Raw genomic sequence first — 25,772 nt, 5'->3', positions numbered from 1 at the left:
ATATAAAAAGAAATACCGAGGGGCGCCAGTCTTTGGGGCCAATACCTCTTGGCACGGAACTACGTCGGGCCGTGTCATCTTTTGTGAACCGTTTTGAAGTAAATCTTTGCTGTGTCGCGGTAGATTCTTAACTTGGGGTGTCCAAGTTTGTTACACCCCCCCCTCCCGAAGGAGATTTTCATTCATTTCTGAACTGTTACAAGCACGTGAACCCGAAACAGAATTCATTGTTCATGTCCCAAATATTGTTTTGATGCATAAAGATGCATGGTTTCATAAGCGTGTTGGCTGAAATTCATCATACTTATAGCCAGGAATGGCTATGTCTGCTTCATACTTGGATTTTCAGCGCGGGAGAGGCTTCTATTGATATCTGCTCGTGTAGGGGATGCCCACACGAGTTCTCCTTGGCTGGAATCTACTTCAAGAACGCGTAAGAGTGCAGAAATTCTCGTGGGCAACCGGTTTTGCGCTTGTCTGAGTGCGACTATTGCTTGTAGGGACGCACACAAGCTCTATGGCTGCACTCTACCTCTGTCGTGCGGTCCACAGCCTCTGCACGGCGTTCACATACACTAGAGCAAGAAAATCGTGAGGAGAGAGAGAATGGGCTGAATTGAGAGCGGAGAGAGGGGACTCTGTGCGTGGGTGGAAACTGCTGCAATGAGCCCACAAATAATAGCGCTACCTTTTTTTCATCCTAGCACTAGGATTTTCCTTGCCAGATGGCGCCAGAGAGAGAGAGAGAGAGAGAGAGAGAGAGAGAGAGAGAGAGAGAGACGACTCGCAAAATTTTAGTTGCTGATTTTCAAGCCTTATTTTAATGTTTATCATTTGACCTTGTTCATACTGACCCGGCCACTCAATTTTTAAAGGTTTTGAATTAAAAACGAGTGTTAAAACACGGGTTTTTGGCTAATTTGGAGTAGTAAAAGCCCGGCCGAATTCACGTCTCTCCCGTCTAGTCTGTCGGCTCCCACAAAAAGGTATTTCCATTGTGTCCAGCTGGCCACGTCTTGGGCGGCCACCGCAAAACCTATTAAATTATAGCTTTTCTGAGCGAAGTGGGGACACCATCTTATTCATGTGCTTGTTCCTTGAGATTCTATGGACATGATCGCATTAAGAATTAGTTAATCCGTCGATATCAATGAGGTCGTGTCACAAGACGGGCACCATGTGCCAATAGAAAAGAACAGATTGAACAGACTTTTAACACTTCAATAACAACCGAACTGAAAGAGAGACGACACGCGACACGGAGTGGCGGAATTCCACCCCAGAGAGTATTCGCCCCAAACCTTGGCGCCCCTTTTGGTATTTCTTTATATTGCATCAACACTGTACAAGCCGGTACTCCATCCTCTGCACCTTCTCCAGGAAGCATGCTAGAGAATGAGCCCTAATCTCATATTTAAAGGCCCTTGGCCTGAAAAGAAATTACAGTGAAAAGCTTCAAACTCAAAAGCAACTGGTCCAAAAAGTACTAACACCAAAATCTACCAGCACGTTTTGTGGAAATCTGTACAACTGCCACGTCAGCACTATTAGTGCGTTTTGCGAAAATCTGCCACGTCAGCACTGTCAACGGAATTCCAGGTCTGTCCATACAGCTGCCACGTCATCAGTCCACGTGTGTATGTGTGGGTCTTGCTTTACTTCAATGTCTTTATGTCACTTGGGCCCCATCAAACGGGTTCCTGTAAGTTGGTAGGACTTCTTTTTTTGCTGTTGCTTGTTCTTCTTAGGGTTTAGGTCCCCTCGGCCGGGATCTGCAAGTCGGCTCTATTCTTGAGTGGCTTGACACCTCAGCAATTTGTGACAGGTCCGGTGTGGATCTAGATGCGATTGCTAAACACGTTGCCGAGAGATTATGGTCCTAGATCTCGATGGATTTTATGTGATTTAATTTGAATGTGATTTTTTTTCCTCGAGAAAAAGATCCTTCTATTAGTTAATGAAACTGCCCATAGGGCTACAACAATCATGATGGGGAGACTCTCCCAATGAAAAAACAGCATATGTACAATGAGGCTAATCAAGAAATGGGAGGGGGGAAAAGCCACACAGATGGACGGTAATGCCATCTGAGTACACCCTGGACCATGGTGAAAAAAGGCCCATGACGCCAGAGTCGAAGGAAGGCCTCTCTACGCTCCCTTATGCGATCGGAGCTGCCCTGGAGTCTCTCGAGCTGTCCTCTGAGAGTATGGACCAACTCAAGCCAAAGATCCCGAACAGTCTCTGCTGGTGGTACAGGGCGAGCCTCGAAGATGCGGAAGCAACGGGCCCGCCAGATGAACCAAAGTGTCAGGCCACTGATGAGCTCCCAACACTCCTCTCTCTCACTGCACCACTCCTATGGAGTAAGCTCTGTGGCAGGGCTGGAGTGTAGGTCGCCTCCCCCTGCATCACTATCATCCTGCTGGTGGAAGATAGCTCAAACTGAAGTGCCGGGCCCGTGAGAGTGGACCAAGCAGCTGCCCCCCAAGTGTATTGCCGAGCTGTGGAAAGAGGAGGCATCAGCCGAAGAACACGAAGCCACACCTGTTGTGCCAAAGGACAGTCCCAAAGACAGTGACGCTGACTCTCCACAAGATGGTCACAAGCTGCACATACGACCGAGAGACCACTATGTACAAGCCAGCTCCCTATTGCTGTAGCTCTGTGTGCGACCAGCCACTGGAACAAAGTGACTCGACTCAGCTGTCTGGAGTCCCACAACCTCTGCCAAAAAGTTGCCAAGACCTCAACTGTGAGACCCTCCTCCTGCGGATGAGGTGCTGTAGCAAGGCGAGCCTCTCTCTGTGCTACCAGTATGTGACGTCCCAGTCGAACAGTGTACTGAAAGAAAGGGAAACTTGGGTGGTCTGCAGAGGAGAAAGGGTCCCTCCAAAGCCACTCTCCAGGATCCCACTCGTGCCAGTGGACAACTCTCCCAAGCCCACAGTCTCCAGTGTCTAGTCTCTAGAGCTGCTTGGTCAGGATCGATGACACAAGTCCTCCCACAGATGCCCACCACTCGGATCCTCTGAAAACAGCACTCTGCCACATGCGGGGCCTCTACTACAACTCGGTGTAAGCGTCCCCCACCCTGTATCTCGAAAAACAGGGAGGGAACAGTCTCTAAGCAAGCCCGAACTGAGATGAGAACCTCGAGTCGCGTGAAGGCTCCCCTCCATCTGGGCACTGCAGACTCAACAGGTGTGAGCCACTTAGCTGGTACTACCTCTGAGATATCCTGACAGATGCTCTGCACCCCTCATGCCCTGTAGCTGAAAGCCCTGAAGCTCCTCTGACAAGCCTGAAAACTGTAACAGTCACCTAAAGAGCGTGCTGGACCCTCTGCCATGGGACCCTAGGAAACATGAGGCCGACTACCAACCAAGTGGCCTCTCTGAGTGCTAACCATGGGGTTCCAAACAAGGGGCTGTCTTTGGCGCTCCTCCGTGCAAGTAGGCTGATGTTGCTCCAAGCCTGGCCGTAGATGCTCCCAAGATCGGAGCAAACTCACAGCGAAGCGGTCCTCCAGTCTCCTGCTCAAGCCAACTCTGCGTATCTCTGTGAAAATCCATCTGGTGAAGGTCGCCAAGGGCCTCCAGCCTGAGGCACCCTATCACGAAGCCGCTGCAGCAAGAACTCCTTCCAGGGCTCCTCACCTGGAAGAAGTTCTGACGATAAACTTCCCAAGAAGGGCTTTGCTCTGATGTGCTGGGTCTATGATCCCAAGCCCTCCCTGAGAACAAGGAAGAGTGATGACCTGCCAAGCCACTTTGGCCCGGGCTATCTGAGTGTCACACCCTGACCAAAGGAAGTTCGTGATCAGCCTCTCTACCTGATTGATACAAGAACTCGAGAAGATCCAGCAAGAAGTAATGTACCACATAGTAGCCAACAACACCTGGTTGGCCACTACAACTCTGCCTGCGAGAGAAAGTCCTGCGGAGCTCCAATGTAACAACTTCCTCCTGATAGACAGGAGGAGGGGAGCAATCTGCTGCTTGGGAGACAAGTCCAAACCAACCTAACAGCCCAAGTACCGAACTGCAGTCCCCGAGGGAATCCACTTGAAACCCTCACCTAGCATCCAATCGGGCATAGGAGCACTACCAACCGAGAAAGCCACTGTCTTTCTCCAGTTGATCAGTGCGCCAGATGCACAACAAAAGGTCTCTAGAGCCTGCTCACACCTGTGAAGGTTGGCCTCCTGGCCATCCAAGTACAAGGCTGAGTCGTCTGCAAACTCAGCGTCCAGTAGCTCATCTCCCCGAATAGGAAGTGCTAAGCCCCGTAAACCAATCTGCTGCGACACCAAAAACCTGCTCATCGCCTCAGCATAGAACAGAAAGAGGAAGGGGGCAAGAGGGCAGCCCTGTCTGACCGAACGTATGAGCATGAAACGATCACCTCTACCTCCTGACAAAAGAACTTGACTGTGTGCCCGTCTGTACAAAGCTGACACCTTTCTGATCCAAGCATCTGAGAAGCCCATCGTGCGTAGAGTGCCCTCCAGAAAGTCCCAGTCAACTCTGTCATAGGCCTTCTCAAAATCGAGAAGAAGAATCACCAGTTCCTCACCACGAAGCCGCGCTAGGGCAGAAGCCTCCCAAAAAGTAAAGATGTTGTCAAGGATACTACGCTCCTTGACAAAACCTGTCTGAGTTCCATGTATAAGGCTCTTTAGAAGTGGCTGAATCCACAAACTCAGAGCCTTGGCAAGAATTTTGTAGGCTAAGTTGAGGATGGTGATGGGGCGCCACTGTCAAATCTCATCCAAGGAGCCACCCTCCTTGGGAATGAGGTAGATCAGGCCCTCACTCATGCTGTCAGGCATCTCTCCTGTGTGCAAGATGTACAGAAAAGCACTACAGATATCTAGGCCAAGCAAGTCCCAGTACTGTAAGAGAAAACTGGGAGTCAAGCCATCCTCATCTGGATAGCTACCATGGGGGAGTGCACTAAGAGCCGTGTGCAACTCCTCAAGCTGAAATGGTAGCTCAAGCCTCTGACGCATCTCCTCAGTCACAAGAGAAGGCATCTGTGCCCACACCTGCTCTTTGCATGCATCATGACGCTCTGCAGATAGTAACTCACGGTAAAAGTCAGTAGCAATTGCACGCATGTCCTCTGGCTCAGAAGCAACTGACCCGTCGGGCCTCCTCAACTGACTAACCTTGACATGCGTATGCCGAGGTCCCACTGCCTCAAAGAAAGCACTAGTCACTCTATCACCCACCTGTGTCCACTGAGATGCCTGTCGATGGAAAGCAAATTCATGGCGCCACACATGCCGAGGTCCCACTGCCTCAAAAAAAGCACCAGTCACTCTGTCACCCACCTATGTCCACTGAGATGCCTGTCGATGGAAAGCAAACTCATGGCGTGCTTGCTATAACTTCTCCTCCAACCAAGGACTGTCTGGATGCTGCTCCTGCATCCTCTGCAAGGAAGCAACGCCCCGTCAGAGACGTTGCTCCTCTCTCGCTGCAGCTAGGCGAGCCACAGACTCTTGGAGAAAGAAACGACTAAGCTGAGCTAGTCCTGGGGCCACTCTGTCAGCAGGAGAATCCAGCATGTCTAAGCTCTCTGTCCAAAGAGCCTCCACTCGCTCTCTGAGTGTAGACTCCAGCAAGACCGGCTCAGGGATGCGAAGCATCGTGCTTCCCCTCCTCTGCCTATCTGTCACTGTGAGGATCACTAGTGCATGGTTCGAGAAGGAAGTCCCTGCGAGAATGCCAATTGTCCCACCCAAGTCACAGAAATGGTCACTAGTGTAGAAGCGATCTATTCGCGATAGATTTACTCCTCCCACTCTGCGGTCCGAACGAGAGAAGGCCAGGCTGTCTGGGGGCCTCACAAAGCTAGAATGCTGCCACACATCCAAAAGCCTCAGAGTCATACAAAACCTCTCCCAAACTGCCAGCTCAACTCCATGCATAGTAGTGTGGCTACCACCAATCGTGTCAGAGGGGTCTTCCAACATGTTGAAGTCACCCCCTATCCACTAATGCTCTGCCTGCGGCAGAGACTCAACAATCTGTCACCAAAACTCTACTTGGGCACTCGCCACATTGGGCGCATAGATGTTCAGGAAGCCTCTCTTCCACTCAGATTGATTGATGAGCATTGAGCAGAGAGGAACCTCGGACTTTGTAACTTTGCAAAAGCATTAATATAAACAAATAATAGCGAAAGGGGCGCCAGACTTTGGAGCCAATACTTCTAGGCACAGAACTATGCCATGCCGTGTCGACTCTCTTGAATTGTGATAAAGTTTGGGAAGTGTTTTTAAGTGATTCTCTCGTGTGGCGTGTCAGATTCCCGACTTGGGTGTCCAAGTCTGTTACACATCGGCTCCTCCAGTCTCCCAGGTGTGTCCATAATGGCCCATTGTTGTTCCACATTGCGATGTGTAGCTCTTTGTGTGGTGTCTCCTAGACCGTGAGTCCCCATTCGATTGCCTTGCCGCTGTATATACCTCTCGTGCTCTTTGCGGGCCTGTACGACAGAAGGTATGCATCCTCTCCTATGCTCAATCTGCGTCCGTGTGAGATCATTACCCAAAATGATTGGAGCTTCTTGGAAGTACTTGCAACACTATCCTCTTCCTCATAAAAGTAGTGTGTGCCTCCTCATATGGGAATGGGAGTAAGAGGCCTCTCTCCTCTGTATTATCTCCTCCAGCTCTTCGAGCATTAATAAAGGATAGTGGTCTATCTTGATTGTGTTTGGGCTTCATGCATAACCTTTTCCCATCACTTTATAGGGGTCGATGTACTTTATACCGGTGCTTGAATGTTGAGCCACCATGTCAAGCTCTTCTCCTCCTCTATTGTGGTTTGCAGTATTTGGAGCTCTTCTCTCTGGGCTTCCTCCTCCACCTGTTTGTGAAGGGTTCTTCTTTACCACCTCTACCCATCCTTTGCTGCGTCCATTTTTCTCTTTGCAATTGCTTTTGTGAGCTCTTCTTTGATGGCCTCTTTATCGACGTTCACACTCCCCATCCTCCCAGGATGGCCAGCCCTGAAATCATGCTTCCTTGTTCTTGAGGATGTGTATCTCCTCACGCATCACCTCCAATTTGTCCCTTCTTATTTCCTCCTCTCCTTCCCTCCATCTTTTTATCCATCTTGGCAAACTTGGCAAAGAGGTCATGATTGATAGCGTTGATAATGCTATCAATCGTATTCTTGTTGCTGTTGATCATAGGGTGAGCTTGGTCTCAAGCACTGTGAGAGGGGCATAGATCCTTTGGAGGCCACCCCCTAGAGGGTCCGCTGCTTCTCGAGGCATAGCAACGTGCTATGTAGTGGGGGGTAGGTGGTGGAGAGAGAGAGAGAGAGAGAGAGAGAGAGAGAGAGAGAGAGAGAGATCTTTAGTGCACATTCTTCTGAATGAAGGCGAGAAACTATATTACATCCATTCGCATCCTTATGTGCAGGTATCTGGCCTTCTGAAGGAGGCTGGTTATTCAAAGGACATGGTTTACAAGTTTTGAAAGGGCGTTGGGACTTATGATGGTGGTGACGAGTGTAGGTGTTCTCTACATTGATTCGGTGCAATCACAGCATTTTTGAGGGCTGGTGAGGAGTAAAAGTCCTTAACAGTAACAATGGGTTAATGCTCCCCCTCCCAAAAAGGTTTTTGATAGGACAAAGTCTTAGCTGAGGCATGTGTAATCCACATCTGTTTCAAAGTTCATTTTATGTTTGTGATTCTTCATGGACAGTGTTTCATCAAGAGTGGACAGGGGCCATTTACTTAATAAGAAATCCGCCAAACATCGTCACAATTTTTTGCATAATCTTTGGATGAGCTTAACCTTAAAAGTGTATCAGCAGACCACTTAAACTCAATGCTCTACTCTCGGTGCTCTCTTTTAGTATTGTTGCATGTTTGTTTAGGGATTCCTTTTTTGGTGGATTGATATTTCTCTTGATATCTAATTAACTTGTTTCTTAAGGAGGTGGAAGTCACATTGGCAGTAACAAAAAAACTGAAAAGGATCAATATGAGGCCCTTATTGAAAAGGATCGATATGAGGCTCTGAATTGAAACCGTTTGAGAAGCCAAGACACGTGAATGAACAATGCGAGAGAGATTTGAATCTAGGTCTATCACTAACAAAGTAAAGACCAAGAAGAATTTCAAGGATTATTTTTTCAGCGGCTACACCTTATAGCCATATGGACCTGATGGACCTGGTAGGATAGGAAAAAGCTCCTAGCAAACAAGCTTTATTTTGTAGAAGTTTCAAAAAGTAGCTCCTTACATGCTCAATGATTCAAAAAATTGTCGCCTTTTCAGCTAGTTCAAGTATATATCTTTCTCTAAGTAGAACTTTATTTACTTCAAACATCTCTTAGGTAGGTTTAGGCTCATTTTGGTGTCTGCTTTCACTACTCACAATGTTGCGTATGTCCTCTCGAGGATATATTGCATGGGGGCAACTAACCATTTTGTGCATACATGATGCAACATCTCTAGTGGCGTTTGGAATAGTCTAGGGTTATTACAAACATGTGGTTGATGGTGTAGGTTTAGCGATTATGTTGCTAGAGTTGAGCAAGCACACTGGGACGTTAAAGAGATGTGTAGGTTCATGTGCAAATATTTAATGGATATAAATATCAAAAGAAGCATAGGATATACTTGCTTCTTCGTATACAAATCTTAATTTGGCAAAACTTACCTACCTATGTAAAGAGTTAGAATCGCAGTTTATGCACAAGGAGGGTGAAATGGATGTATTTCATACGGAGATCACCTTTCTCAATTAGCAACTAATTACTATTGGTAACATCAATCCTTATAGTTCTCGTGTAAATGTGAAGATTCCAAGAGGATTAATGAACCCTCATGTAGAGTTTGCATGTATTCAAAGATCAATGATGTGATGTTTGAGGGTTGTGTAAAAAGTCCAGTCCAACAAAAATAGAGCTAATCAATGGGCTACTAAACAAGCATTCCCTACACTACAAAAGAAGAATACTACTATTGTTGCCACCAATGTTGAAGCTCTTCAAGTAGTAGGTTTGTCTTCGAAGGTGTTGCTTTCTTAAATAGCAATAGGCATAAGAAGCTTGGTGATTAAAGGCAAGAAGAAGATGAAATGTCATTATTGTTAGACAAATGATCATCTCATCAAGCAAGGTCATAAGCTTTAGGTTGAAGAGGTTCACAGAAAATTAGAAATTCCAACCATTGTAGCTACTTCAAGTGTAAATTTGACAAAATTTGTGCAAGATGCAAAATAAGCTTTTAGTGCACATACTCATACCATCGATTGCATATCTATGGATCAAGTGTGATACTTTGACATTAGTACAACTAAGCACATCATCGCTCATTGTAATCTTGAGATTAGCCCTAATACGAGTTGTCATGTGTCAGTATTTCCTATTATCCAGTTACAGGAGTTGAAAAGATTGTGCTTACTACTATATGTGGCACTTCTATCAAATTGTTGATGCTTGTAAGTATCTTAGTTCAAGAAGAACCTTTTGTTTGTGTCTACACTTGTAAAAGTTGGTTTTGTAGTCAAGTTTGTGAATGATAATTGTACTGAGTTTTGGTGATGCTAAAAGTTTTCTAAGGATGGTTCTATGTGGACTACTTGCAAATTGCACCTTGTCCATGGTGATTTTTGTGATGCGATGCACATTTCATCGTTGGAAATCATTTGTACTTTGTGACTTTTATTGATATATACTCCAACCATGTATGGGTACTCTGGGAAACTTTGTGCTTTCTATGGTAATGGTAGTGTCCCTCCTCCAATTTCTTATGTTTTGGCTGTATAGTGTGTATTGTTATTTGAAGAATGATACGTGGTTTTTCTGCGACTTTCTCTCTAGCATAAAGATGGTTGATACTAAGTGGGTTTTCAAGTTGTCAGGCATGCTTGATAGTAGTGTTGATCACTATAAAGCTAGACTTGTGGCAAAAGGTTATGCTAAAGAAAAGAGCATTGATTTTGATGAAACTTTTGTACTCAATTATTGTATAACTAGCATTCGTAATGAATATACTTCAATTGCGACAGAAAGCATGGATTTTTGAATTGTGAGTTGTATGAGGAGCCTATGTAGCACAACCTCATGCTTCTGTTAGAAAGGACAAGAAAACAAGGTGTGCATGCCTAAAAAGGCTTGTGGTTTGAAGCAAACTCTATGTGCTTGGTATGAGAGGATACTTACTCAAGGTCGTCAAATGTCCAATCTTCATATATCAAGCACGCAGATGATATATTTTTGATCGTTGTGCTCCATGTTGATGATATGTTACTCATTGGACCAAATGAAAGACATTTTTTTTATTTTTAAGTTAATCCGAATACTTATTTTGAAATATCAAATTCGAGACTTTTGCATCATTATTTGGGTATACAATGTAAGAAGATTGATGAAGGTATTGCTTTGTGAAAGACAAAGTAATGACATTGTTGCGTTGGTTTGCAGCCTTGAAGAGACTCTTACATAGACATGTTTGAAGGCTAATCTTCTTGATAATGGAGATTACTTTGATGTCAATCTTTATTAGTGGGTTTTTGGTTGCCCAATTGTTGGATCATTGTACGCAAGAACTGGCTACAAGTCATGTTTAACCAACATCAAATCACCCGAATAGCCCGTCAATCCAGCATAAGCTATCCAGTATCCTGCAAAATACGAACATTGCTCAGCAAATTCGTGTTGATTGTGCTCTTGCAAAATAACAATGTCTGCCTTATAACATAATCCGTGTACATTAAATGAAACAAAGTTTGTTGGTGATAAAGAAGCCCCATGAATCACTGCATCTCTGTAAGAATGTGCCCCTTGTTCCATGCTTCCGCAAGCGTACGAATGTCATTACAAGGAAGAGGTTTTTGCACTACAGATTTCACTGTAAAAGGTACATAGTTACGAGAAGAAAGTTGTGAGCGTGTTTTGATGGCCTTCTTGGGGTTTATCCAAGGAGATCCTTCCCCCGAATCGACATTCTTGCCCTTATTCCGTGTCTCCTGAGCAATTGCAAGCTTACCCTTACTGTGAAAGTTTTGGGAGCCAACAAATTTGACTTTACGTTTATCTAGAGGCGGAGCATTAGGCAAGGTAGAAACCCCAATGGAGGGGGATGGAGAGTTCTTTTTTCCATTAGAAACAACAAGCTGTGGAACCGTTGAAGGAGGAGGTTGCAAATGAGTCTCGGGACATTCATATTGCATATGTCCAAATTTACTGCAACAAAAACGTGAATTTGCAAATTTTCCCCATTTGAGCTTGAAAGGACGCTTGCCAATGAGAGGGTCCCCCGAGTTGACAGTAATACCTTGAGGCGTGGGAACGTCTATATGTTTGTTATCTGGCAAGCTAACAAGAGCCACTGAATGCCAAATTATTGTGGCCTTTTTTAATTTCTCTATCATATGACATGCATATTTTTGTCTCTCTTATTATTTTATTGAATGTAATGAGAACTTTTTAATTCTATTGGATGAAAAGGCCTTCAAATTGTCACTTATTTATCCATGGCACTTAATTTTGGCCTTTTGACTTAAAATCCAAGTGTGACAGTTTGACTAAGGTTTATAAGCTAAGGTTTATAAGCTAAGTTTTATGAAAGTTTTTGGATAATGAATATGAGCGCTCGGTCGACTTGAGTACTTTGTCTACCTTCTTATTACATCTGCTTGTATCTCCCTTTGCAAATTGTATTTGTGATTTCGCAACGAGGTTGAAACCTTTCTGCATCAACGTCAGTCTCTTGTGATATTTTCAAGTTTTTAGCATGGCCTTTCTCTTTCTATTTTTGTTCATTTCTCTTGCTTCATGAGTCTATTTTGAATGATGGCTTTCCTGCTTCCCATATCAAGCAGAAACTTGGTTTCTGGACAAGTCCTCTATTGAAAGGTGATGTCTTCTAGCATGCATTTGCAATGCTGATAATTTCCACCCATGCAATCGCTCTCTCGTACATCGACTTGCTCAATTTTTGGTACTACAATTGATCCAGTAACTCCAATTTCTAGTGTTTGTTGTCATAGCATATGTTGTGTCTTGGGACCTTTTGCACTTTATTTCAGTGGTTCTAATGCTAAACTAACGTCTCTCAATGGCTGGTCACTAATGTTGTTTGGTGTGATCAATTCTACAAACCAGGCAAGATAGTTCTGAATATTTCTTTTGATGTTTCTTGGTCTATTTTCCATGTTGCTTGCAGATGGATCGTCATCAACAACAGATTCTTACTCTCCTTACAGATTCAATGCAGCTTGTTGCCTTAGAAGGTCTTTCTACTGAGGGCCGAATGAAGCCTCCCTACGGGATCCTATGCCCAAAAAAATGGCATCTCTTACTTTTGGTTATGCAAGAACTTTAAGTGATACAACAGGCATGCTCAGTAGAAACTGTGTTTTCTCATACTTTAGAAGTGCTAGGTTATTAGCTAGTACATGTGTAACATGACTAATAAAAAGGGAGCAATGGAATGCTTTCAACAAATTCTAGTGAAGACCGGCCTGTGGCATGGAGCAAGATGTTGACATAGGTGAGAGGATATGTGTCAGCTTATGAATCAAGTGCTATTGTAGGAACATATCATGTTTAGTGCTACCATGGTTGACAAGTAGGCCGAGAGTGGCATCCTATCAATAAAAACATAAAAGCTCTTGATCAGTTTTCTACCTGGAGTGTGATTTCTTGGAGCACGTTGACTGCACGATATGCCCAACATGAATGTGGCAAGGAAAATAACGGAGAAACAAGATAGAAAATAATGGTTTCTGGCTACTATAAGCTGCAAAGGAATTAGCCACACCAGTCAAGCATGGATAGGAAACTGGGGAATAGCAGCAAAGGTTTGTAAATGCACGATGCAATCATACATAGAAGTTGCTAGGAATCAAGGAGAGGGCATGACAACAAAGATGAAGGGCATGGTGTTATAGTTGGATAAAGAAGCACATGGGGAGGCAAGGTTTATGGATGACAAGCTACATCCAGTGGGTGCAGATTTAAACCACACAATTTATCTAAGGTTACTAAGAGCATCCCAATCCATGGAGAGCAATGAATGCAGAAAAATCTTGCCATCTAGGTGCAAAGAAACAAAAGTTTCCAAAAAGCTTGGTCGATTAGCAAGATATGGTTTACCCCTCCAGAATCCCACCTGAAGCATGGAAAATTATAAGTTTACCTCTCTTGCATGGCACATGACCAATGAAGAAAAAACAATCGGCTCCCTACTCTAAATTCTTATACCACTCACCAGTGCCACTCCACTTGCATTGGTTGACATGTGTACATCCTCCTTTAGTGGCATGAGCAACCATCTCCAACCCTCTAGTAATGGCCTAGGTTGCCCTTCTTACTAAATTTGGTTGCCTCTACCCACACACATGCACACATTATGGTCATGATCCATCCCAAAAGACAACTTAACTATTCTCTTTCATTTCTCTATTGGTTTTACATTTAAGAATCAACGAAGGGGGTTCTTCTCTCATTGTTTACTACCCAAAAGGCTTTTTCTAGCAGAAAACCTAGACTTTGTATCTCGAAAAAACAACCAAGTATTCCTTGCCACAACCATGTTGGGCATATCATGCAACCGCTATGATATTAATGGCAACATCCTGAATAGGAGGCTCATCAAGAAACCTTTGTGCTTTCATGAGGACGTCACATTAGGCATTCATGTCGATGAAAGCATTGCCAAGTAGAACATGTTTCTACAACCACCCATGATTAGCAATCTCCTTGTGTCAAAATCATACACAACGCCACAGGCCTTCCCTTTGCATCTTTTGAAAACGGCCTGGAGGACTTTGTCACAACCATTTCGGGCATATCTTGCAATGGAGGCGCTCCAAGTGATGACATCTCACAGAGGACGTTTATCAAGAAGTTTTTGTGCTTTTGTAAGCACCGCAGTTGGGATTCATGTCAACCAAAGCACTGCAAGAGAGAAATGTTTTTGCAAAAATCCCTGACTAGCAACCTCATTTGTGAATTATCTCACCCATGTAAATATCACATGGGCAATGCCATAAGCTATAGTTGTTTGCATATGGAAACAAGACTTCTCTTAGTTGCTCCACTAAATGTAGCCCAAAGCACTCCCCACCATGTTCATCTTCTCGAACGGAACCTCGGTTGGGTGTCCTCTCTTGTTTGACACTTCAAAGTCGTGTCAAAGCTGCTACATTTTTCACATGTACGTAGCCAGAAATCTCTATACAATGCTCAAGTATCTGTGCCCGCACGTCTCTTTTGCTCGATTCATTCATAGCTAAGCCTCCTACTACTTGGTGAAGCCTCGATATGTGTATATAAATAAATAAATAAATAAATAAATACATATATATATATATATATATATATATATATATATATATATATATATATATAGGATACTTTATTACTGATAGCACAAGTGACTTTTTAGAAAAAGTACAAGGACCAAAAAAGAACGAGTTAAAGCTAGTAGGCATATCATTATTCAAGTATCAAAACAATACATCCCAACGTGAGAAGGAGTTAGTAGTAAACCTCCTCCCAATAGATAGAAAAGTTAGGAGAGATCCAAAAGTCCAAGTCGTCAGCAGCATGTCCCCAATCATCGAAAAGACAAGATAGACCTTTATATACCTGCATCCATAGTAAAGACAAACAACCGTCGATTAGTGCCTGAACAGCATTGCAGGTAAATGGGCCTACCAGTTGTTATCCATGTGCATCCCTCAATCGAAGAAGACATAACTGTTGAAAGTAAAACACATAATTTTTGCCGATAGACACCAGCATACTATTTTCAGAAAACCCAAAAGAGCAGACTTGTATCCTCTTCCAATAGTAACAGTATGTATTTGTCCAGTCATGCCCGACAATTTCCCTTCGGATTCTCCAAGAACCACCATACTTACCTTCTAAGAACATTCCATGCTAATCTTTTTAATAACTTCTTGACAAGCCATCACCAAAAGATCATCGATAACAGTAAAGAACAGTTTCTCAAAAAAATTAGTACCTCTATGCAGGCTGCCCATGTTCAAATCATAACAAAAATTACATTCTATAAATTTACCAAAAAACCAAGTTATATTTCCCTCTCAATTACTGTTCGGAACCTTATTGTTTATAGCCATTCATCCCATGAAGTCCCAAAGCGTTTAAAAAGACCATATTTTTTAGTAAAAGCAGTATCACAATCCTCACCAGTATCATGATGCAACATGTTCCGAGCTTGTGTTCATTATTGATGCATAAGTTAGTAAAATGCCCCAATAGGTTATGCAAACCTACACATGCCAGTGCACGGTTATAGAAAAATCAAATTTTTTTAGTAAAAGCAGTATCATAACTCTTACTGCTAGTATCATGATGCAATAGGTTCGTAGCTTGTGTTCATTACTGATGCATATTACAGAAAAATGCCCCAATACATATTATGCAAACCTACACATGCCAGTGCACGAGTATAGAGAACCTCCAATTTATAAAAAATGAGGTATACTTCCCGGTTAATTGATGTCCAACACCAACTATTTATAGCCATTCTTCACACGAAGTCCCATAGTATTTAGAAAACCAATTTTTTTTAGTATAAGCAGTACACTATTATTTCTACCAGTACTTAAACCTTCATGATGCTACAAGTGATGAGTGCGCGTGTGCGTGTACGGAGTGTGTGCAAGAGAGGGGAAGAAGAGAATTGGGGAAGGGGGAGATACACAGGCAGCCAGCCACTGTGTGGGTTAGTGGAGAAGAAAGAGAAGAGTCAACTCTTCCTCTTTCTCTCCCTATATTGAATAGGGAAAATCAAGTGTACAAGGGTGGTTTCCCACGGCCACCTGGCCTACACCCCAACAACCTGCCACTTGAAGGTCATGGTGGCCAATAGTGGCATTAGTATAGTTAGTCTATACAAAATTGATGAAGCATTGCCGAGGCTTCATCCTACACCCATAAGTTCTATACAATGTGTAAATCGCTCCGAGGCTAGGCTCTTTGTGAGAGCATCTGCGGGGTTGTCATCAGTGTGAACCTTGACAAGATGGATACGCTTGCCAGCCAATGCATCTCGTATGACATGGTATCTGACCTCTATGTGTTTCGACTTTGAGTGAAACACTGGATTCTTTGCCAAAGCAATGGCACTCTGACTATCACAATGTAGTACTGGAACCTCGTGGATGCCCAAATCTTCCACTAGACGAGCCAACCATATGGCTTCTTTGCTGGCGTCAGACGCAGCAACATATTCTGCCTCAGTGGTAGATGAAGACGTGCAATCTTGGAGACACGATCTCCAAGAGATAGCTGCTCCATCAAGCATGAACACATAGCCAGATGTGGATCTTCTACAATCCACACAACCCGCATAATCCGCATCCGTGTAACCTACAATAGATGCATCACTGTTTCCGAAGCATAAACACTTGCTAGCTGTACCTTTCAAATATCTGAGGATTTTCTTCACTGCTTCCCAATGTTTCTTGCCAGGGTTTTCCATGTACCTACTAACCACTCCCACTGCATGTGCAATGTCTGGTCTTGTGGCTACCATAGCGTACATCAAATTGCCAACTGCTGAAGAATATGGTACTTTCACCATTTCCTCTTTCTCAGCCACTGTCTTGGGAGAGTCTTCCTTGCTAAGTTTGGAGTATGCTTGCATTGGGGTACTCAATGACTTCCCCCCCTGCATACTAAAACGTTGCAAGACTTTGTGAATGTACTTTTCTTGAGATAATTCAAGAATTCCACGTTGCCTATCTCTCTTGATGTGCATACCAAGAAAGTGATTGGCATCTCCCAAATCCTTCATGGAAAACTGAGTGCTTAGCATCTTTTTCAACTGATTGATTTCATCGATTGATTTGCCTGCGATAAGCATATCATCTACATACAAGATCAAGATGATTAAAGAACCATCGTTCAACCTTTTTGTGTACAAGGAGTGGTCCTCTTGACTTCTAATGTAACCCTGAGACTGCATGAATTTGTCGAATTCTTGATACCATTGCCTTGAACCTTGCTTGAGGCCATAGAGTGCCTTTTTAAGTTTACAAACCAATTCTGTCTTCGTTGGTTTTTGGGTTTCACATACGAAGCCCTCTGGTTGTTTCATGTAGACATCTTCATCTAGATCCCCGTGAAGAAATGCTGTGTTCACATCCATTTGGACAAGTTCCATGTCCTGGATAGCAACCAAGCCAAGCACGGTGCGAAGTGTAGTCATCTTGACTATTGGAGAGAAAATCTCATCAAAATCCACACCTTTTTGCTGCTTGAAACCCTTGGCAACTAGACAAGCCTTGTATCTAGGCTCGGGATCTTCCGCTGTATACTTCTTCTTGTATACCCACTTGCAAGGTAAAGCATTTTTGCCTTTTGGTAATTCAACCAAATCCCATATCTCATTAGCCACAATCGAATTGTATTCTCATTGCATAGCCTGCTCCCACTTAACGCTATCCTCCATTTATATAGCTTCTTTGTAGCAGGTTGGCTCTCCACTGTCAGTGACCAAAATGTGGTGTATACCCGGCTCAAACCACTCGGGCGCACGTGATACTCTCTCAGAGCGTCTCAGTGCCTGACTGCTGGACTCCGCTCTCTCCGGAGCAATAGTAGTATCTTGCACTCGAGGAGTGGGTGCAACACTACTGAACTGAGTTGGTTCGGAGGCTACATCCTCAAAACGAACACGTCTGTACTCAACATCTTTGATAGGCTTCTTGTGCATTTTTTATTCATTGAAAATCACATGTGAGCTACGAATGACTTTGTTTGATTCTGGGTGCCAGAGACGATATCCTATCTCTCCGTTTGCACCATAGCCAATAAAGATGCATTTGTGTGATCTGGGATCTAACTTCCGACGAAGTTCTTTGGGCACATGTGCATATGCTTCACATCCAAATACACGTAAATGCTCATAGCTTGGCCTTTTGCCAGTCCATAATTCCTCTGGAATTTTGAAATTCAAAGGAGAACTAGGTGACCTGTTGATGATGTGCATTGCTGTTAGAACAGCTTCCCCCCAAAACTCTGGAGTAAGCTTAGCCATAGACATCATAGAGACAACTCGCTCTTGATCGTACGATTCATTCTTTCAGCTATCCCATTTTGTGCAGGTGTGTATGGAGCAGTAAACTGCCGCCGAATGCCACTTCTATTGCAAAAATTCTTGAACTCTGTGGAGACGTATTCTCCACCATTGTCCGTGCGAAAAGCTTTGAGCTTTGTTCCTGATTGGTTCTCAACCATGGCGAGGAATTTTTGGAATGTCGAAAAAACTTCTTCCTTACGCTTAAGGAGATACACCCACACCTTTCTGGTAGAATCATCTATGAACGTGAGAAAGTAGTTCGCCCCCCCTAGAGTTTTATGTGGCATTGGACCACACAAATCACTGTGCACCAAGTCTAGAGGTTCGCCTAGTTTCTTATTCAATGGCGAAGATGTCAATCTAGTCTGTTTTCCATATAGACAATGCTCACACAATGGAAAGTCCATGTAATCTAACACAGGTAAGTAGCCAAAACGCTGAAGTGTTTTCATTCCTTTTTGGCTAATATGTCCTAGCCGGCTATGCCACAACTCAGGAGACGGCAGCTCGGCAACATAGATAGAGTGTTCGTCGACACTCGAAACAAACAAAGAGTACAGGGATCCGTTTTTATTTCCTTTCATCATGATAAGGTTGTTCTTGCGGATCATCCAAGAACGATTACCAAAAACTGTAGTGTAGCCAAGTTCATCCAATTGCCCTATAGAAAGCAAGCTTTTGGTAAGCTTGGGCACATGTCTGACATTCTGCAGCACAAAAGTAGTGCCATTATGCATCTGAAGTTTCACATCACCAATGCCAATAATGTCAAGCTCATAGGAATCACCAAGCTTGACTATTCCATGCTTGGATGCATAAGAGGAAAACCACTCTCTATGCGGTGTGACATGAAAACTTGCACCAGAATCAAGGATCCAATTCTGTGCATAACCCTCATCCTGTGCAACCAAAGCATCTGGAGTGAGATATGAAGTGAAAATGAGAACATCTGAGGCATCTGTTGTCACCTCGGCATGAATCTCTGTGGGCATAATGATCATCACTGGAGGAGGAGCATCCTCTACTGTAGTGGTAGGCATGGGAGACTCAACAATATTGAGCTCCTCAATCTTTACTGTACTTTTGCCTTTGCGAGAATTATCCTTTTGCATGTTTTTCTGATCTCTTAGGAAACTGCGACAATCCTTTTTGTAATGACCCTTCTTGTGGCAATAGTAACACTCGACAATTTTGGCATTGCAGTCTCTACTTTGGTTCCTGTGTCTGCTAGGACTACGAGGATTTCGCTCTCTACTTTTGCTTTTGTATTTGTTCCTGTCACGGCCTCTTGCCTTCGTTGAACTGCAAGCCATATATGCATCTCCATGACTAGCATTATCGAGAGATTTACGACGAATTTCTTCAGTGAGCAATGCATCTGTGACAGCATTGAACTCTAACTTGCCATTCGGAGCTGAATTGCTAATGGCTGTGCAAAAGATATCCCATGAACTGGGTAGAGAGCATAATAAGAAGATAGACTTGAGTTCATCGTCAAACTCCTTAAAGCCCTAAGATGTCAGCTAACTGAACAAGGAGTTGAACTCATTTAAATGACTAGAAACTGTGCTACCTTCTTTCATGTTGAGCTTCATAAGCTTTTTCATGAGAAAAACTTTGTTGGATGCACTTTTTCTCTCCCATGCTGAACATAAGCTATCCCAAAGTTCCTTGGTTGTTGTCTTCTCGATGATAGTGAAGAAGACTGACTCGGCTAGATGTAGACGTATCGTAGCCATGGCTTTTGCATCCAAAAGCTCCCATTGAGCTTGTGTATAATCATCATCCTCTGTGCGCTCTTTCAATGGTTCGGAGAGGCCTTTGTTTATCAAAACATCTTTCATGCGCTCTTTCCACATGGTGAAGTTGCTACCATCGAACTTCCGAATGAAATACTCCTCCTTTTCTGAAGAAGAAGCCATCGCTGATAAGAGGGTTTGAGAGGTGTCAAACTATGGCGAGACGCTGTAGAAATTTGGGCAGAGTAACCTTTTTTTTTCGGGAGTAAAATCTCAACCGAAATAGACTCGAAAGTGCCAACAATGGAAGTCACAACTCGCGGGAATTAAATCCGGCAGAGTTTCCTTTGTATGAGGAGTCAAAACTCAACTCAAAATGCATATAAATGTGCCAACTGCACTAACTAGGCATCTGCTGCACAAAACCACTGCTATGTGAGTGCCAACTTGGCGTCAAAAGCATAAATAACCGTCCAGATACATATCCTATGGCAAGGGTACCGTAAAGGGGAACTCCAGCTACCTGTATCACCGAAGGTGTCTCAACATTCGAGCACACCCCAGCTCAAAGAAAACCTCACGCTATCGACCCTCCAAAAGGCTAATGCGGACACAAATGGACTAGCCACAGTCTCAGAAAGGGCTCTTCCGGTCGGAGTCTTAGAAACAGCCGGGAAAAACTCCCAAAATAGCCAAAAAATGGCTCCACACGGAGTACAGTGGGCAGTGTCCGCAACTCAACGTACATGAGTAAAATCGCGCTCAAACAGGCGCCAAGAACTGCTGCATGCAGTGAAAGTGATATCTGCGGGGCTATCTGCTCTCAAAAGAGCTCAGTAGCACTATTTGTGTTCACAACAAAATGCATCTGTCAACGCATGTGTCCGCAGAGAATCTGCTGTCGAAATGACTACCAAATCGCCTGTGAAAGCGATGTGTCTGGTAATCTCGAGAATCTGGGAGTGAATGGGCTGAAAAACCCCCCCTGTAGCCTGTAACCTGCGTGTCGGTGTCGCTATGTGCCGATTTCTGCCGCCGGGCAGAAATATGCTGGTCGAATAGTTGCCAAAGGTGTCGTATCCGTAAATTGTGTAGTACAGGGCGATCAGTGCACTCGGTGCCGATGTCGGGTGTCACTCCTCTATGATAGAGGTACCTCACCCGCGCATGTCGCAAGCACGGTCATCGATCGCGGAAACGCGCTCGTGTGGGGAAGCACCCGGTGTCTAGGTCGGATGTCGGAGATCCACCGCAATGAGGAGTGTCGAGCCGGTGCGCATGAGTGGTGTCGATGTCGATGTCGCCTTCCGCCGCCGGGCGGAAGTGGCTAGCCGAGTAGCTGTAAAACGCCAATGCTCGAAGCCGATATCGAGCGGTCAATACCGAGTCCGATCGGTATCAATCGCAAATCTCGCTCGATCTGTCAAGATCGCTCTCAAGCTTGTCGGACTCGGTGTGTGGACGTCGTAGTCGGATCACGATTTCAAAGAAGTCGATGTCGAAATCAGAGAATCGTTGATGATGACGATGAGACTCTGGTATCTTCCAATATCTCTCTCTCTCTCTCTCTCTCTCTCTCTCTCTCTCTCTCTCTCTCTCTCTCTCTCTCTCTCTCTCTCTCTCTCTCTCTCTCTCTCTCTCTCTCTCTCTCTCTGTGTGTGGATGTTTAAGAGAGTTGTGTGTGAGGCTGTCGACGGGTGCGGTGGGAATGGGGGTTTACACACATAGTGCAATGAGGTGATTTTTTGTTTTTTAAAAAAACTACTGTCAATTACTGCCTGCAGCTTCAGAGTCGACGACTCTGTGTGTGTGTGTGTGTGTGTGTGTGTGTGTATTTCCCTGCACACGGAGATGCTATCTCTCTCTCTGACTTGTCTTTGTAGGTAGCGCTACTGCTTAGTCTACCTGTGACACGGCCTGCTCGGTACTGCCCGACTGAGTCGATTGCTCACGACCATTGACGAAATTGGCCTACTCGGCATTCTGCTGCACCTCCACCTCTTCTGCTTGGGCCGAGGGCTGCTCGATGCCTCTATTATGCTCAGTTGCACGACCTCAATGCTTCTTGGTCGATTGCTGTAGCGCTGGTCGAATCCTTGCTTGGTGTAATACACACACAGTGTGTGTGTGCTCCTGCCGATTGCAGCGCTGCAGCCCTGCTTGATCCTTCCTTTCTGTGAGCAATTCCAATGCTCACAGCCCGATGTCTATTGCAATGCCTTGACTACAAATCAATTTCCGATTCACACACACTTAAATCGATTGTGCTTGCTTGCTTGCAATTCTGCCGACTGTGTCTTGCTACTTGCTTCGATTTCGAGCTTGCAATGCTTCCAATTTGCTTGCCATTGAGTGTGTAATCTGCTCCTCTCGTGACCTGCTGTCGACTCTCTATCTGCCTTGGTGAGCTTCCCAAAGCTCTTCTCAAAGGCCTTGCTTCTGGTTTTCTGTAGACCTACCAAAAAGCTCCAAGATCCCCTCCAAGTCCTCCAAGACAAGAGGGGCTGCACACACCGGAGTTGAACCAACGATGTCCGAGGTCTTTGATCTCTTCCGTTCAAGCCCTGATCTTCGTAAGATCTGCCACCATCGTTGAGCTCAAACTTGAGCTCCGAGCTCTGTTTTTTCCGAGTCAATCGGGTTGCGTGCGTGGTTCGTCGCTGCCGTAGCTCTGATACCAATTGATGAGTGCACGTGTGCGTGTACGGAGTGTGTGCAAGAGAGGGGAAGAAGAGAATTGGGGAAGGGGGAGATACACAGGCAGCCAGCCAATGTGTGGGTTAGTGGAGAAGAAAGAGAAGAGTCAACTCTTCCTCTTTCTCTCCCTATATTGAATAGGGAAAATCAAGTGTACAAGGGTGGTTTCCCACGGCCACCTGGCCTACACCCCAACAACAAGTTCCCAGTTTGTGTATAAACAAATGCATACTACAGAAGAAAAAGCCCCAATATATTATACCGACAGACATATGCCAGTACCCGAGAATAGAAAGACTCCATCATCTACAATAGTACCACCGAATCTGGGTATCATCACCAATGTACACATTCCCGGAGTAAAATTACAGAAGCGAGGCCATGAGATAGTGCATATTAGTATGGGATAATATCCCTTTATCATTTTGATGTTTATGCAAGTTTTTACACAGTGACCCAACCACACTAATACAGCCAGCAATACTTTTCAAAGTTTTACACAGTCAATAAGACATAACAACATGCTATCCAACGTAGCACAATAGATGTTAACCCTTTAAGAATCAAAACAAACTAATAGACACCAACCTCAGCAGAGCCGAACTCGACAATGGCATTCCTTTTTTCCATGATGCACATTGAAATGCTACCCTCTCTCAACAGCAAGTGCTCTCTCTCACAAAACCCCAAGGCACAAAGTGAGTACTTTCAACAGTACTCACATCCTCCTTAAGTAGTCAGCATCGGGTGGCCTGTGCGCACAGCTAACACTGCTATTTGTTGCATTCGGGATCCCACATGCCATGCAGCAGCATTCACTCCAAAGAAATCGTCTTCGAGGTCTGCACATGCAGGTTTGGTGAATGCGCACCATATCATGTTGTAAATGGTATTACAATTAAGATGGCCATATTTTTATTGAAGATAACCTTTCTCCTCCAAATAGGGTGTCACACCCACGCCGACCACTGAAAGAGAAGAGAATAAAAATTATGCCTAGCAGAAAACCATTTTTGGTAAATCTTTCCCACAAGTAAACTTTCTACTATATTGGTCGAGTCGGCTCTTAGTAACCCCCAGGTTTATTTTTTGTTCAAAACTCCCCTAGTTGAGAAAAAAATAGAGATATAATGAAAAGTATATGTAAGTAAAAGTAAGTATGTATGTGTGTATATGTATTTATATATACATATACCCGCGCAAACCCAGGCTTCATACTCTATGAGATAGTAGGCTCATAGAGCATGAGCCTACTGCCTCATCAGTGTGATGAGAATATCAATGTCTCCCTTTATTCCAGGCCAAAGTCTATTTTTCAAAAACTTACAAATGGTGTAAATGAGTTCTTTACTATTAAACCCATTGGACATAAACTTGGAAATAAGTTTTAGTATGTTGGTGATAGCATGTTTAGGTGGTACCAAAAAGGAGTGTCTTGGACACTCCTTTGGGAGGAGATGAAATGGGTGGTGGGTTATTCATTTTCATTTTCATATAAAGGAAAGATAAAATCTTTTTGGCTGAGAGGTTGGAATTTAGGCGGGCTGGAAATTCCATTTCACTTTAATACTAAATCTTAAAGTAGCAAATTGCCTACGCATTCAAATTCCCTCTCTCCGCCACTCCTCTAGGCTCTTTGTAGCGCTACCTCAATGGGTCCCTCCGCCTCTTGTGCCCATTCTCTCTCTCTCCCCCTCTCTCTCTCTCTCTCCATAGCCTCCACTGTGGGACTCGTGCAACGTCTCCAGGCTTGTTGGCTCTCTCTCTCTCTCTCTCTCTCTCTCTCTCTCTCTCTCTCTCTCTCTCTCTCTCTCTCTCTCTCTCTCAGTCCTCCATAGCTGATGCAGGTGCTTGCCGGCGCAGCACAAAGCCATATCAACCAGCTCCTCATTGCCAACCATATTCAGCTTCAACGAAACCTCTCTCTCTCTCTCTCTCTCTCTCTCTCTCTCTCTCTCTCTCTCTCTCTCTCTCTCTATGAGTACTATGGCACTGTTTTGATTGTCTTCATTGTCGTGTCAATAACATCCTTGCACGTTCCACATGGAATCACATAATACTCATAATGGCAGTACAAACCCCCCTTTACCTTTCTCCATTATCTACTACACAACATATGCCAAGGGATCTTCTGCTGAGTCTACGAAACTACTGGGCTGCAAAGAAGAGGGAACAAAGAAACATGCAAAAAAGGATGGCATGAGCACAAGAGGATGGTGAATTTGATGAGTAGGAGGCAAAGAAAATCTGTAGGGCAGTTGCTAAGTGTTGGTGTAATAAAAAAAACGGGCTTTCAGAGGGTCTTCAATGGAGCATTCTACCGCAACTTCTCAGTCATCCAACGTTCTTAGTGTTGCAACCCACATCAGAGACAGTTGGGAGGCTGATTTTCTCTAACATTTTTCATACATTGTCTGAGGTGAAGACTCCTCGTTCAAACAATGAGCTATTTTTGAAACGGACTATTGTCATGGCATGCCTCAATGGAGTCAATGGGGCTGACAATGTAATGAGCAATAATGATGTTGCAAAGGCATTAGGACTTCATCGAAGAAATTTCACGGGAGCCAGTTTCCGGTTGCAAACTGGTATGGAGGCGAGATCACTTCCCTTAGACACATGTCAATGTCAACAACATAGGACCAGTACCTTAACAATCAAAATCAGAGAAATCGTGTTTCAATTCTGGTCAATGGAAACCCGCATCTCCCCAAACAAGAAAGATGTCGTTCAGAAGAGAATCGGCAAGAGGGCACATGTGGTGCATCCGGTGCATCTCCTCGATTTACCTCAGGTATATCAGGTGCTTGCAAAAGCTTTGAAATGCTTTATAAGTGTCAAAGTGATTCAAAGTGCATCACTTAGAGCCTGCAAATGCTTGAAAGCGCCAGAAAAGTGCATCTCTGTGTGCATGAAAGCGGTAAAAAGTGCTTCATAGTATTTCAGAGCGCTTCCAAAGTGCACTAAAGTGCTTCATGGTGCTTGAAAGTGCCACAAAGTACTTTAGAGTGCTTCAGAGTGCTTTGTAAACTCTAAAGTGCTTTGGAGTGTTGCAGAGTGTCATAAAGTGCCTCAGAATGCTCTTAAATAGTTCTGAAGTGCTTTCAAAGAGCCCTTAAAGTGCACTTCAGTGTGCTTTCAAGTGCCCAAAAGTGCTTTAAAGTGTTGCATAGTGCTTCAAAGCGCTTCAAAGTACTTTAGAGTGCTTCACGGTGCTTTGAAGTGCCACAGAATGCC

The 25,772-nt window shown here is 44.2% G+C and overlaps 1 protein-coding gene across 1 annotated transcript in view; it reads left to right on the top strand.

Annotated features, from left to right (window-relative positions):
* The window catches only part of LOC147423305 (NADH-cytochrome b5 reductase-like protein), a 90,415-nt gene extending 82,533 nt beyond the window's left edge, over positions 1-7,882 (top strand). The window contains exon 13 of the mRNA XM_086501032.1: positions 7,442-7,882. Within this exon, the coding sequence (XP_086357158.1) occupies positions 7,442-7,498 (57 nt within the window). The 3' untranslated portion in view covers positions 7,499-7,882. The remainder of the gene's footprint in view (positions 1-7,441) is intronic.
* Positions 7,883-25,772: the final 17,890 nt, after the last annotated feature.

The sequence above is a fragment of the Adiantum capillus-veneris genome, chromosome 26, assembly GCF_014529385.1.
Source record: "Adiantum capillus-veneris isolate H3 chromosome 26, ASM1452938v2, whole genome shotgun sequence".
In the NCBI taxonomy this organism is placed as follows: Eukaryota; Viridiplantae; Streptophyta; class Polypodiopsida; order Polypodiales; family Pteridaceae; genus Adiantum; species Adiantum capillus-veneris.
This window is presented reverse-complemented; position numbering and strand designations above follow the sequence as displayed.